General features: G+C 40.7%; 1 protein-coding gene across 1 annotated transcript; it reads left to right on the top strand.

The window, feature by feature from the left end:
* The first annotated feature begins 3,054 nt into the window (after positions 1-3,054).
* coq8b (coenzyme Q8B) lies at positions 3,055-18,531 on the top strand. Its single transcript, XM_050071403.1, has 16 exons — positions 3,055-3,155; positions 3,714-3,895; positions 4,093-4,246; positions 4,606-4,814; positions 5,432-5,498; positions 7,310-7,384; positions 7,779-7,895; positions 8,024-8,109; positions 8,333-8,473; positions 8,566-8,647; positions 10,797-10,890; positions 11,486-11,627; positions 13,643-13,750; positions 13,886-13,951; positions 14,211-14,297; positions 15,704-18,531. Coding segments are annotated over exons 1-16 (1,917 nt in total). The 5' UTR covers positions 3,055-3,154; the 3' UTR covers positions 16,010-18,531.
* The last annotated feature ends 914 nt before the right edge of the window (positions 18,532-19,445 follow it).

Genomic DNA, 19,445 nt, shown 5'->3' on the forward strand with positions numbered 1-19,445 from the left:
CACACACACACACACACACTCACTACACTGGACACACACTGTAAAACCTCAGCATCAAAAGGTCACTGTGCCAAAGACAGGTGGGAAAATCCATACACACTTAAAAAAGCCACATTTGCACACATGTTACACTGAAAGTATGCACAACATGCTCACACCATTCCTCATCTATTTCATACACCATGTTATGCCTCATTATTCTTTAATTTGGTGTTAAATATTTTCCATATTTTTGGTCAGGTAATACAAACATAAATCATAATTTAATCATGTACTCTAATTTTTCTTTTACTATTTAAGTCCTCCTGTTGTTTTTTGGCATCTTTATATCTTATTTTTAAGGATTGGCCAACAAGCTTTTTCTTATTTTGCACAATTAATGAATATTACATATACTGAAAAGCACTCTATTTCATGTTTCCATCTGCTGGTGGGCCTTCAAGATAAGAGTGCATAATATGAAATTAATTCTACTACAGAAGAGACTTAATGATCACTAATATAGGTGGGGGAAAATGTGGATATATCGATATTGGTATCTGTTATCGGCCAAATAAGTTGATATATATCGGCATGTTGGCATAGAAATCAAATGTTGTGCATCCCTGCTTATTTTGATAAGATAAGATAAGACAAAACAAGATTAGATAAGATAAAATAATACTTTATTAATCCCACACTAGTGGAAATTTACATGTCACAGCAGCTCAAGAGTCTGAAAACAATTAGAAAAAAGTAGGAGAAAAATTGATTGAGTCCTAAATAGGATAAAAAAAACATGCACAGTAAAAACAAAGCTATTTACACCATACAGTGAAACCCGTAACTGCCAGTCTCCCTTTATGCAAAACTAGATATTAGAATAAAAGTTAGATTTTAAAGATAATTGATAAAATAAATTAATAAATAAATAAGCAGAAACAAAGAACTAAGTTAGAAAAACACAGTTTAAGTTAAGTGCTCTATGCCCGAGGCAAATATTGTTAATGTATGTACCTTTCATTTAGGTACTGTATGTTCATAACTGATAGTTGCACAGGATGATGTGTAGTATTCTTACTGTAAAAATATAGAAATATATGCATATTATTGCACATTAAATGGTAAAAGTGTTGCACATCAGGACACACAGTAAAAATATAAAGGGTGTTGATAGGATATGTACATATGCATGTAAATATTTATGATTCTGCAGTTGATATTAACAATGTTGTGCCAATTTTATAATCTTGTTTCAATTCCATACAAAATCCTCCACATGTGTATTTCTATTTGCTGCCACTGACCCAGTTAACCAACAGGGATCATTAAAGTTTCATCTTATCTTCCAAAACGTGTAGGTCCCTGTGTGTTAGAAATGAAACAAACAAACAAAAAAAAATATTAGTATGTTTACACTAAACATACTGTACCTATAACACACAATAAAATGCATCTTTAGGCAGTGGTGGAGAAATACAATATGTGTGTGATAGTGGTCAGTATGTTGTGCACATATATGCAGAGATGCAAAATCTCAAAGCAGCACCTTCTCAGTCCAGCAGAGGGCCAGCACTACTGCATTGTGTGTACTGTATCTGTAAACAGTATTTCATGTCGACCTTGCTTACTGGCATTCATTACACAAGTAACCAAAGTCCTATGACTCATTATCATCTTGGAGTTCTGAGGTCAGTGACGGTAAAGAAGAAGATGGCTAAGCTATTACAGATGAGTTAAACAAAAAACAAACTGTAGTCCTGATAAACATTTTTTTTTTCCTTTTTTTAAATAAAGAAAATGTATTTTCTCTAAATTGTTTTCACTTGAAAAGATTTCCATTGTGTAACACGCATCAGGCTGTAGGGCTGGGCACTAATTCATAATCAATTTTTAGTGGAATCATATTGTGATTACATAATGATGTCATGCTATTGTTTCAGAAATTTCTTTCCCTCCAAACTAATTATATCAAGCAAGTTGTGATTAAAAAACTTGTTAGGTTTTAAAACAAATCATACACACATTAAACTTAGTAACAAATGATTATTCTTCCAAAACAAGGATAACAGATGAAGATATGCTAGGATTTAAAAATTAATTATTGTCTAGCATTCACAGCTACATTACTGATTTTGGTTATATTATTAGTGTGCAATGATTAGGTTTTATACAAAGAGTAAAAAAATAGGCTACTGTAATTTTTCAAATCTATTGTGTGTGTTCATGACTTAATTTAACAGCTGGGAAATAATCATATTTATATTCTGGAGTCAATAACAGTATTTTTGCAACATTATTTTCACAGCTTTGTTGAAAAGCAAGTTATGAATTTCTTCTGCATAGCATTTCTAATCATTCATGCAAGCCCCACCACTTAACTCAGTGTCTCCTAAACTATTCCTAACTTCACAAAATCACAACAACTGTACTGCCAGACAAATGAATCAAGCTTATTAACCATAAACCCCCTTTTAAGACATAAAAATGGTATAAAATGAAATGCCTTTGACCAATGATAGCAACTTAATGTGAAGTATTTTCATGGCAGCCCCACTGAACTTGCTCAATAACTTTACAATTACAGCTGGTGCATTGTTAAAATACAAACATCTTTTTCTTTGCATTCCTTGCACCGTACTGTTCCTCTTTCACACACAAATGCTGCAGATAAATAAGTTAAAGTCTGCATCTTATAGGGTGGGCTGAGGGCAACATGTAAACAAACATTTTAAAAAATAATGTCTAAATTATAGCCAAAAAAAAAGGTGTAATGTGTGCTATTGCTTGGGAAACACCTGTGTAGTTCAGCTCCCTAGTTGGGTAACCGACCGTGCCTCTTTGCACGTGCATTCAAGCGTCCTTCAGGACGAGGACACCCCTGAATTCTCATTAGCCGTTGTTACATCTAAAGCCCGCCTTACATTGACTGTGATTGGGCCAACAGCCCTGATTCAGACGTCCATCATCTGATATTCTGCACTGCTATTGGTCAAAGGAACAAACTCCTCCTCTCTTCCATCTGGGTTCCGCCTATGTATCAAAAGCCGGGCTGTGATTGGTGGAGGGCGGGTCAGTCAAATTTGAACTTCCGGGTGTCAAAGCGTTGCAAAACAGACAACCTGGCAGTGAAAGAGGACAGTCACAGGAGGGAGAATACAGCAGCTTCGGGAAAAGTGAGTAACGTCATTTGTTTACAGCAATATGTTTTGTTTATTAACGTTTTTTCTTCACGTGGAAGAATAAACCATTTTTGTATAACTGTTTCGGTTTAGCTAGCTTGCGACTACAAGCTTCATTCAGCAGCTAACGTTATACAACATGGTTGACACTTGATACAGTAACGTTAGCTAGCTAATGAGCGAGTTGACGTAGCTGAGAGTGTGTAGTTACTGGTTTTAATCATGTAAATGTGTTGTAAAATACTGTGCACAAGACAGCAGGTCACTGGTGCACCGTTACTATAGGCGACACGTGTCCAAGCCACATTAGCATGTCTTGACATATGTGTAGCACAACATATCCAAGGTTAAAGCATCTAGCAGGGTGGAGACTGTGATCAAAGTTTGTCCCAGAACTGCATGGATGTATTAATGTCACAAACATATGCTTACCTGTGTCAAAAAGTATGGTGGGTGTGTCTGGTACTTTGTGTACTTTTTAAAAAAAACTGTCACTTCCACCATCGTTCCCCACGTAACCTGACTCCCTCCTCTCCACCTTTCTATCTGAAGTGATGTTATCAGAAGTCCTGAAGGTGCTGCGGGGGGCAGGCAAAGTGGGGTCTGCCCTGGTCACCACCCAGGGAGAGCAGCTCCGATTAATGGCCTGTAACTCCTCCATGGGAGCTGGGGTCCAGGCTGCTCAGGGTGTGGTGGAGGGACTGGTGGGCACCTTCATGGGCGGCAGCAGTGCGGTAAGGATGAGACCCTGAATGCATCACTTTTGGGCTCTGGGAAACTTGAAATGGGCATTTGATATTAAAAATGATTAATTGATTCATTAAAAACAATAAGTGATCAATTAATTTATATAAAAAGAACATAAATGTAGCCCAAGTTATATATACAGGTGGTTATTTGGTTAAATTTTTCAATTCTGCTGTGTCTGTAGCAACAGACGATAAAGGAGGATGTGTTCCCAGAGGTGGAGGAATGGGAGAATATGGACCCTGATGAAGCAGCTAAATGGGCCATGGGGTCAGAGTTCCCTGATGCTGCGGAGCAAAGCCAGACAGAAGCTGGAGCTGAAGCAGAGATGCCAACAGGTATTGTCAATACCAGCGAAGTATATGGATCTAAAAGAGTTTTTTTTCTTTTCATGAAAATATTTTAATGCCTTTAGTCCTTTTTTCAGGGTTGTGAAGTTTGGTTTAGTTTAGTTTATTCGATTTGTGAGAGGATAGTGTGCCGTGGCATTAATGATTTACAAGAAATGAAAACATGGTTGCACCAGATGCAATAGATAAAAATAAAATTCAAGGTGCAATGCAGACTACAGTAAATCGATGTGCCTCACTTTTTGGACACATAGGCCAATATGACAAGTCTTCAAAATAGTCACATATAGGTTATTTTATGTTTACATCATGTATCAATTAAACATTGCCCTCTCCTTCTACCACAGGAGTTCCTCCCTCCCCAGGGGTAGGTCCTGCAGGGGCGGGCTGGCCGGGACAGAGCTCTCGCTTCCTCCACACGATCCCCGGCCTCTACCGCTACTACTACCACCAGACCAGGGCCGTCCATGACACAGTGGTGGCCAGACTCACACCAGAGGACATCAAGAAAGCCAGGGAGGCCAAGCAGGCCTTGGTCAAACCCGTCAGACAGAAGGTGGGTTAAGACTCATCTGCAGACTAATTTTGATTGAAACAAAACAACATGAGTCACTACAGATGCGTGCAAAGTCTACCTGAAAGAGTATTTATTCATAATCTTTCAGTGTCTGAGCTTCATTTGTTGTTTTCATGAGCACGACAGTATCTAGTCAGACCGATCCTGTAATGAGCAGATGGTCATGTATGGTTTTACATTCATACATTTTATCTTGACCTGGTGGGTCATTGTTGAGATAAGGAAGATGGTGACTTGGGTACATGCAGTGAAGCTTGAAATGGAAAAGTACTTCCAGTGGTGGTAATGTGTTTTGTCTCTCATATACACATGTTAAATACATATGCATTAGTTGTATATTCATAGTGGTACAGGCAGGAGATCAACCACAGACAGATGGTAGGACCATATTTTGAGTAGAGACATGTTATGTAACGCGTGACATAAACAGTGTGTTTGACTTTGTGATGTAATTCAAGGTTACTGTCTGAAGAGTTTCCCACTTTGTTTCTCTTTTGGCAAAGATCAAGAGATAATCAATGCCAATCAGAAACAGCTTTAGATAAGATTTCTCATACTTGTCTTTGTTTGTTATTTTTGTGGTATGTCCTCTTCAGCTGAGTGACCGTGCCAAAGAGAGGAAGGTGCCCGCCACAAGAATCAGCCGGCTGGTTAATTTTGGAGGTGAGAATAATATACTATTTTATTCATTTTTCCATTGTTGCGCATGTCAAATTTGAGAAGATACATTGTTCATACATTGTTGTTTAGGAGAGAATGTTTGAATGTCTTATGAATCACGCAAGCTCACAGTCTGCTGGGAATAAAGAGCACAGAGAGCAGTAATTACACTTACACAGTGTTGCTATAAAAACGTTTTTTTATACCTCTCACATGATATCAGTCATCACGATGTTTTACCAGCACATTAAAAAAAACCTTAAGGTGAGGTGAATGACATGACTCATAGCTCACAACTTAACACGTGCTGTTAAATGTAACAAATGTCTGAACACCAGTGTTGCAAAAGGGGGGCTGTTGCTCTGTTGTTATCAGTGCTTCATAACTAAATATGATAGTATGGAGCCTGAATATACTGTATACCCTTAAACTGTTGGGAAGTCATTCCTCAAACTTCAGTGTGTTCATGAGCTTTAAGTTGTAATGAAAGGAGGCGGTGTTTGAGAGTGTGGAGTCCCAGTTTGTACAGTTTTAAGGAATAAATTAAACAGTTGGTGAAATAATTTGAAACGATTGAAGCTCAACTCATTATTATGAAATGTTATTTGATTATTGTCTATTTTAAAGTTCAGCTTTGTTTCATAATATGTCCACACAATTGCTTTGACATTGTTGCTCTAGCTAAATGCACTAACTGGCTAAATCTGGGAGGAGTTGATGAACGGGCAATCTGGAAAAATACTTCACCCACAAAATGACCATCTGTGTATGTGAATGCTTCAAATAATAGTTTGAAGCTTTACATTGCAAAGTGATTTTGTCCCAGACTTGTTGTCGCACCAGTACATCCCCTAAAACTACTTTATTGCTTTCCCTGACTAACGCTTGTAATAACTTTTCTAAATATTCTAGGTCACTCTACGCAGACAGCAACTAACAGTTACAACCTGAAACCATATTACAAATTACATGTGAGCAAAATATCATGATGCAACATGTAATTTAATAAAACGTTTTTAATTATAACTGAACATTTATTTTCATCCGCAGTGTTTCTGCATATATGATGCCAAATCTGCAACTCATGTACCAAAATATTTGCAGGGGCCGTTCACAGGAATTTTCCCAGTCTGGAACAAATCTTGCCAGTTATTCAGACACCACATTAATGCAGGGTTAAATGTCAGTATTAGCGGTGGGGAAAATAGATTCTTAGATGCACTGCGATTCTCTTTAGAAAGATTATGTCTTGATGCAGAAAAGTCAGTCATCTGAAATTAAAAACCCAGCTATCGACATTATGACAACAATGTTATAAGACTGGAATGCATGTTCCTTACGGCTGAACCAGTTGGATGTTGAACGTAACTGATGTAAAAATGTGCGTTGTGTTTACATTCTTAACGAGGCTACTTCTTGGGACTTGATGAGGATACAATCTGACTGCCTCTACCTGGCTTAAAAGCTAGCACGTGGAAGCATTTTGGCTTCTTCCTCTGAATCAAATCATGAGGTGCCTAATTCCCACTCCTAATATATTTAATTAGTATTTATTATTATTTTTTCACTCAGTTTACAAGAAAAGGAAATGTGTTTGCATTTTCACAGCAGCAACAAGTTGATTTTTTACTTGCAATATTTCTTAAGTGACAGAATTTTTAAAGTCAAAATGTTTTGCAAACAACATCAGACATGAAATATTTTTCCTCGTATTCAACTAGCAGCAGCAGCTGTGTCAAATCAGCGCTTCCCTCAAGCATCTGTTAAGTGGCCCTAAATCTAAAATCACTTGTATCTCCATCTTCCTGCTGCAGGACTCGCTGTAGGACTCGGGATTGGTACCCTTGCGGAAGTGGCAAAACAGTCTATGGGAGGCAAACAGAAAGGAGGTAATGATATTCTTCTCTCCTGTGCTCCTCCCATCCTGTAAAAGAGCTCCTGGTTCCAGTGCACGCTCGTCAGATCCAGCAGACAAATGGACATCTGGTCGGCCCTGGAGAAGCTTCTCATGTGTCAGCACCTGCCAGGCACTGGACAGGCATTAAATCAAAGCTGTTAACAAGAAAGACAGGCTTTAATATGTGTTAAATGAGCAGTGTTTAATGATGTACTGCCCCAGTTTTTACACGCTGCTTTTTACAATTGGCTAGTTAGAGCTTAATTATTTATGTGCGGCAGTTTGAAGATACTAACAAAGACAAATTACTCTTGTTCATGCAGCTGTACGTGGTGCAGCTTATGCTTTGTATCCCTGCTAATAATCCTGTGTGTGCTGTTTTGCAGAAGGTGCCCTCATAAACTCTCCGCTCCTGTCAGACGCCAACGCTGAGAGAATAGTCAACACGTTGTGCAAGGTCCGCGGGGCCGCACTCAAGATCGGACAGATGTTCAGCCTTCAAGGTAGACGCTGTAGCAACGGCATCACCTCAAAGTGATGTTCAGATGTCCTCACAGTGTCAGAGGATTTCAGGCAGTGAAAATGTTTTTCTTTGTTTCTGACGGTTTGTCATATTTTTATTTTTCTCCAGACAACAACTTCATCAACCCCCAGCTGCAGAGGATCTTTGAGAGAGTCCGGCAGAGTGCAGACTTCATGCCTACCTGGCAGATGACTGTAAGCATGAGCTGTCCCGAAAACATAGTCATCTTGTTTACTAGCAGTTAATGGTGTCAGAGCTGTAGTGTGTGTTTCTGACAAGATGAGATTGAATAGAAGATGGTTTGACTAAGTGTGTTTTATTCAGCCTGGCAGTTCACAGATGCAGCTTGATGTTTGTACATTTTTTTAAAGCTTGCCTTAGAGTAAGAACTTCTTCTGTGTGGGTCTGATTGTACAGAAAGTTCTTGAGGAGGATCTGGGGCCTGACTGGCGAGATAAGCTATCATCCTTTGAAGACAAACCGTTTGCTGCAGCTTCCATCGGACAGGTGCATCATGCGGTGTTAAAAGATGGAAGAGAGATTGCTATGAAGATCCAGGTATTCATACACACTCTATTTCTGTCTCCCTCACTACTTCTATCAACCTCTGTCAGCACTGATGTTGTTTGTTATTTCCATATTCCTCCCAGTACCCTGGAGTGGCAGAGAGCATCCACAGTGACATAAACAACCTGCTATCTGTCCTGAAAATGAGCGTGGCCCTGCCAGAAGGTAACAGCAACATCGGTGATTGTTTCAGTGTTTGGTGATGAAGCCATATTGAGGATAAGAAATTCAAATTCAGCTTTTTCGCATGTTAAAACTGCTTGAGATTTAAAGTTCTTTGACTGCCCCCCATCATTATACTGGGAGGTGACCGTAGATTGTTCTCCCATCGGTTAGCTCCTGTTCTCTTTCATTCCAGCGTTTTCACTATGACAGTAGACCATAGGGTGGTGCTGTAGTTGCAGGTTAAAACTAGGTGACACAGTTGTTGCTGAGTGACCGAGAGGATTTCTGCATCATTACAGTTTCTCTTGTGTTCTGTGGCACATGTTTACAGTCACAGTTTACTTCTTCAAAACAGCTCACACACGCAGCTCTTAACAGAAGAAGAAAAGACACAAACAGCACATTGTTTGCAAAATGACCCCACTTTCTTAAAACTTGTCACACACACATCAAAACCGAACATTTTTTTTTTAATCAAAACCTACAATTTGTGCTCGATTGAAAATGTGTGTTTTCTCATTTATTCAACAATACAAAACTAAACTGAAGTTACATCTTTCAGTCACATTATTGACTCTGTTTTACAGCCATACTACACTTTGGGTTCTGTACTGAGCACTTAAAATATTAGTGGTGTGTTTTTGTAATGCCCGAATAGAACTGTAGAGGGCATTGTAAACAACGACTTATCAACACACGTTTACATTTGTTTTGCTGTGTACAAAATGGGAAAGACTCTCACACAAAAATAAATATTTACACATTGTAGTTATTTTTACACACTAGATGTCATGTACATACTGTAAGAAGTTCCCTGTGAGGGTCCAAAGGACAGAGGGATGTCGTGTCCTGTAAAGCCCACTGAGGCCAACTGTGATATTATAAATAAAATTGAAATTGAAAATGACAGGGTTTAAAATACAGCAATCTTCAAACTATTGACCTTAGGGGCTTATAGGGCTGGCACAATATCAGATTTTCACTACATGAAAGAGTTCATGATGATGATACTATTGCAATATCTATATTCAATCAGTCATTCAGTTTCCATAACCGCTTATCCTGTTAGGGGTCAAAGGGGGGCTGGAGCCTATCCCAGTTTGCATTGGGTGAGAGGCGGGGTACACCCTGGACATGGCGGGCTGACACATAGAGACAATCATTCACACTCACATTCACACCTACGGACAATTTAGAGTCACCAGTTAACCTGCATGTCTTTGGACTGTGGGGGGAAGCTGGAGTACCTGGAGTTAACATGGGGAGAACATGCGAACTTTGCACAGAAGAGCCCCACCCCAGGATTAAACCACTACCCTGGGTTTGAACCTTAAACCCTCTTGCGCAGAGATGACAATGCTAACCACTGGCCCACCGTGTTGCCCCTAATATCTATAGAAAATTTAACAAAATAATAATGATAATAATATCAGTTAAATTCATCTTTCAGACATAGCGAGAACAGAAAGACACAAATGATTTAAATGCCGTTGGATTATTTACACAATATTATCATATGTGTGTTATAAACATGATATCAACATTGCATTTTTAAATATCGCAGTTATGGGGCTGCCAGTAGCTCAGTGGGTAGAGCAGGCACTCCTTTCACAAAGGCAGTGTCCTTGCTGCAGTGACCACGGGTTCAATTCCAGCTCATGGCTCTTTGCTGCATGTCGTCCCCTCCCATTCACACCTCAAACTCAGGGCACAAAGCCCTAAAAAAAATAATCTAAAAAAAAAAGAAGAAGAAAGAAATAATGTCATGGTTATCGTCAACACCGGTATTTCGTGACATCCCAAGTTGAGACCTGCATTGAGAAAGCAATGAAAAATAGTTTACCTGTTCACCAGAGAAGACTTTTACTGATGGAGGTGTGAGCGTTACATTACTGTAAATGAACCTGTTATTTGCGAAATGTGTGTAACCAATTGAGTGAAATTTAATAGATGCCCAAACCTACATGCTTCAGTCAAAAATATTAAATGAGTTATCTTGACAGATGATTACAGAGGTTATTTGTATCCAATGACGTTCACCATCACAGTCCCACGTACACCCACGAAAATTGTTTCCACACTTTGCCCATTTGCAGAGACCACACTGTTGTGTTTAAAGACGACAGAGTCACTATTTGTTTTTCTGCAGGTCTGTTTGCTGACAGCAGCTTAGAGGTTCTTCAGAGGGAGCTGGCATGGGAGTGTGACTACAAGAGGGAAGCAGAGTGTGCCAAGCAGTTCAGGTAGGTTTGTGGTGTATTGAACCATTAACCCTCCCACACTGAAGCCCACCAGTGAGCCGTTACAAACCATTTAACTGCACAGGAACGAAACCACATCAAGTTGGCGATAAAGATTCAAGATAGTTATTCTATAATTAGATGTTCACTAAATGTTAACTCCTGCTGTAAGACTCCATATATATTATGCGTAAACTGCAGCTTTCCGTTGAATTTATTCTAGATTTTATTAAAAAAAAGAGTATTCCTTTAATATGTTGGGTTCTGATAGAAATTCAGAGCTTTGTACCTTGAGAATTTGTACTATAGATTTATTTATTGACTTATTTTTATTAATTTAAAAAGTTTTAAGAGTTGTTGTACCCTCTCTCTTAATATTGCTGTGATATAAAGATACTGAAGACAGGCTGGATTCCTAGGCAGTATATTAGGTTTAACAACATAACAACAATATGTTAAGTCACATAACTTAGTGTTAAGTATCTATATATGTGCGTTTTCTAAATGATTTCACACATATTCTACATATTCTGCAAATGCACAAACTGCTCGTCGTGAATGGCTTGTTTTTTTCGGACCATTCATATCTGGCCTGCAGGTCCATGCTGGAGGGAAACGAGTATTTCCAAATCCCTGAGGTGGTCGATGAGCTGTCAGGCCGCAGGGTGCTGGCCATGGAGCTGGTACAAGGAGTCCCACTGGACCGCTGTGTAGACTTGGACCAGGAGACCAGGAACCAGGTACGGGTTGACTAAACAGGCACATGAATCCCATGGTGCACTGGAGACAAGGAGAGTGTGGGAATTAATTCTCTGGGCTTGAGAGGTATTGCAGAATATTTTTACAAATGACTAGCAGAAGGTTCTTCAAGCAACATGATCAATATTGTTATTGTATCAGGTGGTGATGCTCAATTTAGTGTTCTTTTCATCAAAGCTATATCACACTACATCAGCAGAGGGTATCTTGGGCCATCTCTTTTGGTCTTGCTCCAAGCTAAATTGGTTCTGGTCAGATATTTTTAAGGGCTTTTCAGAAGTATACAACTGTGATATTACACCAGACCCACGCTCTGCCATCCTGGGTGGAACCAGACATCTATTAGCTCTATCCCTCTTGAAACAAAAGACAATACAATATGGCATGGTTGTGGCAAAAAGGAATATTTTAACTCTTCTATTTTAATCCTCTCTTACTGAGGATGTGCCTTCTTTTAAGACCTGGTTGGCACCAACTTGCTACACATGGAGAGAGTTAGGATGCATTCACACTGGCGCTATTTGGTCCGCTTTAAACAAACCCTGGTCCGCTTGAAAACGGGGGTCTCAGTTTACTTGCAAGTGAACCCTGGTGCTGTTTGCTTACAGTGGGAAATGCAAACGGACTATCCAGCGAACCAAAGAGAGGAAGTGATGTAGAGTGCAGTGTATGTTGGATAGAAAAAAAATACAAAGCATACAGCTCGAACCGGGAGAAGCAGAGGTTTAAAAAAAAAAGAAAAGGTTGGAAAATATCTGGTGGGCAGACGTGGGGTAGTGAGAGACTGCATAAATTTGATGTTACTCCATTGTTTTTGTGGCGATCAAGCTGACTGAAGGGGATGGATTTCCGTTTTCGGTCCTGGCCAATCGATGAGCCGGGCTTTCTTCTTCCTCATGCTTCTTTTCTTCCTGGTCAGTGGTCGTTTCGGGCAATACCACCCCCAAATGAGCAGCTGTTGTAACCGTGTGACATTGTCCAGGCGGTTTTGTCCGCTTTTAAAAAGCACAGTGTGAAAGTGAGCCGAACCAAATGAAGGTGTGACATTTTTCAGCATTCCTGCCCAATCGAACTGAGTCCCCCAGACTATCCTGGTGTGAACGCACCCTTAGATGCGCCTCAGCTCTGTAATCTTTGATAAAACATGGCATCCCGTCATGTCCTGTTTATCGAGAAGTGTTTGCATATATGTGTAGATACTTGTTCATAATGGGTTGGACAAACAGCCTCTTTGTACTCACACTATATGCATATGTACAGACATCCATTGTGTAGTTGGTGCTGAACTTCTTGCTGGTCATGCTACCTATAAGAGCTTCTTTTTGTCTTCTTTTGTTTTTGTACTGTTTGTGTTAAAATCTACAAATAATATATTACAAGTAATAAAAGTGCTGGAAGCAAAGAACAGTGAAAATAAAGGTCACGGGAGTTTATATAAGGACCACAGTGAGAATGCTGCATCGACACTAAGTGGCTGACAGATCTAGACCATCACAGCCTGGGCCCTTAATTGTGGGAGCCAATTAGAGCTGATACCCTCTGACAACTAAAAGGAGCAGACTAGATAACTGTGTTGCACCACCCTGTGCTTTTGTTTAAATTTAATGTATTATATATCTGTATTCCACCCCTTGTTGGTGATTGAAGCAAGTGAAGATCACTTTCATTTGTAACATACGTGCCATACTGTGACAAGTGCAGAACTAATCTGATGAATTGCTCATTAATTCTCTTATAAACAAGTTACTTGCTGGCAAATTATACAGCAGGACCTCAAACTGTTTGTAAAGGACAGCAGCAGTGAAAATTAGACACTGTGAAAATTCTCATTTAACGGTTGAGATTTATGCACTTGGAGCGTGACCTACAGTAATGCAGGATGTTTAGACATTGTGTGTGTGTGGCAGTGCACTGTACCAGAGCTACAGCATCAAAATATCACACTGATTATAATGACAGCACGGCATTTAACACAACCCTCTCCTCTTTTCTCCAGATCTGTTTCGAGATCCTCCAGCTGTGTCTCAGGGAGCTGTTTGAGTTCAGGTTCATGCAGACGGATCCAAACTGGGCCAACTTCTTCTACAACTCAGACACCAACAAGGTAACGAGAGTCTGATGTTGAAGTTGTAAATGTTTGTCTAACACAGAAAGGGATGCTGTGTTGATCAAATATTTAATCGTACCAAAAAAAATCATCACGTGCAGCAGATGCATAACACTCGCATTTTGTCTGTAGGTTGTTCTGTTGGACTTTGGAGCGTGCAGAGGCTACCCAGAATCCTTCACAGATGACTACATACAGGTATGATGAATCTAAAATTACAAGACACCCACCAGTGGCCCACACAACATGATTTATGCATCAAGATTTCTGTGAATAATTAAGCACCAGAGTCTTTGGCTAAATTTAAGTAAAAAACAGTCACACACAATCACATGCATTTGCACGCTTTCCTACTGGCAGCTACTTCAATCTACCAGTGCCTCAAAATGGAGCTCTTTAAATAAACCCGATTACCACATCCATATCATCATTTTATCTGTGTGTGTTGCGTGCTCAGGTGGTGCACGCAGCCTCCGTGGGTGATCGAGCCACAGTTCTTTCCAAATCGAAGGACCTCAAATTCCTGACAGGCTTCGAGACCAAGGTAAGATATTTTGGTCTCTGCTGCTGTGCTCATTTATTTTTGATGTGGTTTATCCTCCCCGGTCTCTTCTGTCTTGTCCATTTATTTGTGTCTCTTCCAACCCCAGTCTCACTCTCTCTGCTTGAGTCATACTCACTGTAGTTATAGTGCATCATCCTCCTTTTTCTCTACACTTTATTGGTATCTTTGTTAAAGAGGTTGTGTCAGTCTTGTATTTAGTGCTCTGTAGGTTTTCAGTGTGTGCACTGAATGTCTCAAGTGTAATCTAGTGTGGTCTTTCTGGGAAGTTTCCTTTTTATATGACATTTTTTTCCTAGTATTAAATAAAATGTGGCTATGAGAAGAGGAAAACAGGCAGAAAATTGAGAAAAACTATTCGTTATGCACAAAAAACATTATTTATTCTTAGCTGAGGATGTGGAAATGTGTACATGTACCTTGGAGTTGTATAGCTACATAAGCTATAATGCGCACTTTAGGTTCTAACATCTTGAGTAAACATCTCCTCAGGCTGTACTTGAGTTAACACAGATCAGCCAAAACATTAAAACCACTGACAGGTTAAGTGAATACTATTGATTTTGTCTGGGAACTGCAGTGGCCTCCCCAGCAGAACAATGCACCATGCTACACCACAAAAACTGCTTACAAATGTCCCGAGGAACGTGACAAAGTGCTCAAGGCGTCGACCTGGCCTCCAAATTCCCCTGATCCCAATGTGATTGAGCATACCTGGGACGCCAGAGGTACCCCTGATCCAGGGTCAGGCCTCCTCGGATCAGACTTGGCTCTGACCTGTTTAGGCATGGACACAGATGTCTTCTGCCGATGCCCTGTGGTGTCTGGCACCAGGGCCTTGGTGGCAGCTCCTTTGAGTCCTGTAGGTTGTGAGGTGGCGTACAAGCACATCCTGTACATGCTCGATCAGTTTGGGATCTGGGGAGTCTGGAGGTCAGGTTAACGCCTTGAGCTCTTTGTCACATTCCTCGGGCCATTCCTGAATAGTTTTTTTGCAGTGTGGCATTGCACATTGTCATGAGGGGGTGAACTTAGTCTGCAATGGTATTATTATTTTTCTGGCTTTTTGCTTTTATTGGATAATGCAGCTTCAGAGTGAGAGGGAAAGAGAGAAGGGATGCCATGCAGCAAAAGGCTGCAGGAAGGATATAGCCTTAGTACAAAGGGCGTCCTCTCTCCCTGGTGAGCTACTGGGCTCCTCCACCTGTCAGTCTGTTTGTTTAATGTTGTGGCTGATCGGAGTACACTCTCAAAAAAAGTGCTTAAGTTTGTTTGTGTAAACTCAGTTAACTGTTCTACCAGCTATGAGCTTCTATGATGAAATATTGTCCAGTTGATTATTTTGCACACAGACAGCTGTTGTAACGCCTCTCCGTGTTCTCCACCAGGCCTTCCAGGACGCCCACGTGGAGGCGGTGATGATCCTCGGTGAAGCCTTTGCGTCCGAGGAGCCCTTTGACTTCGGCACCCAGAGCACCACCCAGCGTATCCAGAGCTTCATCCCTATCATGCTGCGCCACCGCCTCACTCCGCCGCCTGAAGAGTCATACTCCCTCCACCGCAAGATGGCCGGCTCCTTCCTCATCTGCTCCAAATTGAAAGCAAAGATATCGTGCAAGGACATGTTCCTGGGTGTCTACAATACGTACAACCAGAGGAAGCAGGAGCAGCAGGCAGCACAGGCCACTGCTTAGACGCTCAGGGACACTCCCCAAATACGCCATGGACTTTTTCAGAGAGGGCTGTTACGTACAGGGACCAGCACTGGAAATCAACTATTTGGCTACCTGCCACTGTGGCTGGTGGATTCCAAAATCTACCAGCCACTCCATAGTTTACTGTTGTTTTTGGTTGGTGAGAAAAGCAAATTTAGCAGCCACTTACATACTTAACCAGCATTTGGCTGGAAGCTGATGCTAATTTCCAACCCTGATAGGAACAGAAAGCATGAAGCAGGGACACTAGATCAGACATCCTTAAGACTTTACACCATGTCAACATATAACTGATTATGGGAGCATGCTCTAACGAGGACCGTAAGTGCTTGACTTTCTGTGCTTTTCTCCTCAAGTGCTTCAGCTCTCTGACATCAGTGTAAGTGTATAATGATTTGGGCGATCCCGCTCTAACCTGTCACTCTGACTCATGAAGGCTTGACTAATACTGTCACGTACAGACATAAATACTTCATAACTATGACACGGAATGTGAGTACTTTGGAAGTGATGGAGATATTTGTGCCATAACAAATACCGGTATATGCTGAAGCCCAAATGGTTAAATAACTGATGTGATTAAATCTGTATATTAATTGAAGACAGGAATATGTAGTTAATCTTGTGTGTTTGTGTGTGTTTGATCACAGTGGCCCGATGGTTACATCTCTCTGTCACAGCAAACACACTACAAAATGCTGGTGTAAATGCCAGCTAGCTTTATGTATAGTGTTTCCCTCCGACTGCTGTTAATTTGTTTATTCTGACTCCTGCTCACTTTCACATCAAGGTTTACTATAGCTCCAGAAAAATGTGTATATTCTGTCTTAAGGACACATGATTAGCCCTATATTGTGTAGCTGATGCTGCTCGGTACTCTCTTTTGTCACAAGAACTGTGTGTGCCACCTGATAAGGTGCTAATTAAGTTTCAGAGTCTCATTGAATCCCATTGAGTTATGGCCTTGCATTATAAAGTATATTTGACTGAAAGGTCCAGTGTGTAGGATTTAGGGGCATTTATTGTTTCTGTGGTAACCCGGAATGGATTAACCAAACTTTGGCTCATTCGTATTTTCATGTTTTCACATCGACCGCCACAGTTCTCTTATAGCATGCATGTCCAGAGTTCCAAAGTCCAATCATGGCCCACAGACCAAAGTTAAAAGGCTTGTTGTTCAAAATATACCATAGGTGACCCACAATATTGGTTTTTCAAGCAAGATCACTTTGCTTTTTTTCCGCTCACCTCAAAGTGGCAGGACGATCATACAGATAGACATGCACCAAGTAGGAGCTACACAGGCAGAACTGATAACCCCTTTTACACTGTCTTTTCAAGGCAGAAATTTCATAATGCCTTTAAGTGGCATTAGAGGTAGTAACAGCGTTGAAACAACTAGTTTAGTTTGGCTGATTTTGGTCATTTTCCAACTTATAAAACTCAAATATACTGGTAGATACACAATAAATAAACATTACATTAATGCTTTTTTAGCATTAAAAGCCTTAGCTTATTACACCTACCCTTTTAACATTCATTGTTTTTGTCAGCTCCCTTTAAACTATAAAATGTCTGAATGAACGGGAAAGACTGCAGGACGGGAGTGGCACAGGCGTGATGTTTTGATAACATGTTATGCGTGTGACCCACTGTGGGAGATTTAAAAAGTAGCTGATAGCAGTTTGCAGCTAACTCAAAGAAGAATAGCAGCTGAAAATGTCCATGAACAATGAGGTCCGGGAGCTCCTTCCCCTCCGAGCAGAGGTCGAGATTGGCCGCTATTTAACAGAGATGGTAAATGATTGTTAATGCCAGTTATTGTTTATAAAGTGCTTCCAACGCATCTTCAAAATGTCACACTAGAGGCTGACGCTGTTGTGTGACATCACGTCTGTCGCACCTCTTTGATGCTGCTATTGTTTGGTTCTGGGCAAAAATGCAAAGGCGGCATGAAGAAGGGAGTTCGTACCAGCCCTAGAACGCGATCTCTGTGTTAAAAGAGCTGATTCATTTTCATAAAAAGGGAGCAAACAATCAAACAAACCGGTATCTAAGAGCAGAAATGTCCTGCTAGGCAGCAGGCATGACCACAGCAAACAAGTGTGACGTTGACAGAGAGGGCCACTCCTTTCAGGAGCGGTGGAAAGTTGAATTCTTTTTCAGTCAAAGATGAAACAGTTGCTTTGTATAATTTGTGTGGGATGTTTTTAGTAGTAGCTGTCCCTGAGTATTTTTACATTATCAAATCTGGCCCCCACTCAAAAAAGTCTGGACCCACCCGACTCATGCTGTGCAAACTCAATAAATTTCAGTCGTGCAACCTCACTACCACAGATGCCACTAAATCCTTTGCACTGGACCTTTAAAACTCCATAATGTGAAAAGCTGACTTTTTTTTATGTTTTATTGCCTCTATATGACAGAGCTGTGTAACCTACAGGGCAGTGTGCTGTACATTTTTTAAGGAAATAAAGATTTATATGTATCACAAATTGAGCTTCACTGGCAGGTGTCAAGACGAGCATATAAGCCAAGGATTTCCTTCACTCTATTGATCTTTCCATTTCAGTTTTGGGCCTCTTTAGGAAATATCGATTGGAGGCCATGTTTGATCCCACTCTCCACCCTCACTGTTCTTGTATTGACCATTAAGAATCATGGTACAATAAGTTTGGCTCAGACTTGAGCTAATGGCAGCATTGATTGGTCTATTTTTTTCATTACCTATTTTTGTGTCAGGGCAGTGCTGCCTGCTTTGTCTGCAGTCAGGCCATTACAGGACTGTCTGTGTTCACACCACAGGAGCTGAGAAGTGAGGCTTTCAATGACATCATAAAAACCTAGATGGAGAACGATGCAGCCTTTTACTGGATCCCCATTAGTGCTCGCTGTTAGTGTCCCTCCACTGACCTTTGTTGCATCCTGTACAACACAGCTGCAGCGAGGCTGGCTCTAGTACTCTACATCAAAATCACAGTTTATTTTTCGGAGTTTTGGGATCGGGCCACCGTTAGTAAAGTGCAGCACATGTTCAGAGAAGAAAAAGTGCATTCTTCTCTTGTAGTTCGACGCAACGGAAAGTTGGAGCCTTCTCTCTGCGTGTGAGAAGCAGCTGGCTTCAGTTTGTTGGAGGAGAATTGGCTCTTTTTGACTTCAGGCTCAGTCTTTTCATTAGGGCTAATACCGGACTGGTGAGGGGTGATGCCTACCAGGACCAGCTCACTTATGAAGTTAGCACATGGTGCATGTCAGGAGACACATTTTGAGGGAATGTTTGGGTGCACATTATGTTTAAATGCAGAGTTTCATTGTTGTTGGCATCGGCGAATGAAAAATAATGTGATTCCAGACTTTGGAGCCACAGTGGGAACATTAAGGGACAGTTGGCAGCCTCTCTGCCCAGTCTGCTTTT

Source organism: Epinephelus moara, chromosome 2, assembly GCF_006386435.1.
Source record: "Epinephelus moara isolate mb chromosome 2, YSFRI_EMoa_1.0, whole genome shotgun sequence".
Taxonomy (NCBI): domain Eukaryota; kingdom Metazoa; phylum Chordata; class Actinopteri; order Perciformes; family Serranidae; genus Epinephelus; species Epinephelus moara.

What these genes read in the sequence shown, in the direction of transcription:
- coq8b (XM_050071403.1), top strand. An exon ending in TCATGGGCGGCAGCAGTGCG is followed by an intron (nt 3,896 to 4,092) that starts GTAAGGATGAGA and finishes CTGTGTCTGTAG; the next exon opens with CAACAGACGATAAAGGAGGA. An exon ending in ACAACTCAGACACCAACAAG is followed by an intron (nt 13,751 to 13,885) that starts GTAACGAGAGTC and finishes TTTTGTCTGTAG; the next exon opens with GTTGTTCTGTTGGACTTTGG.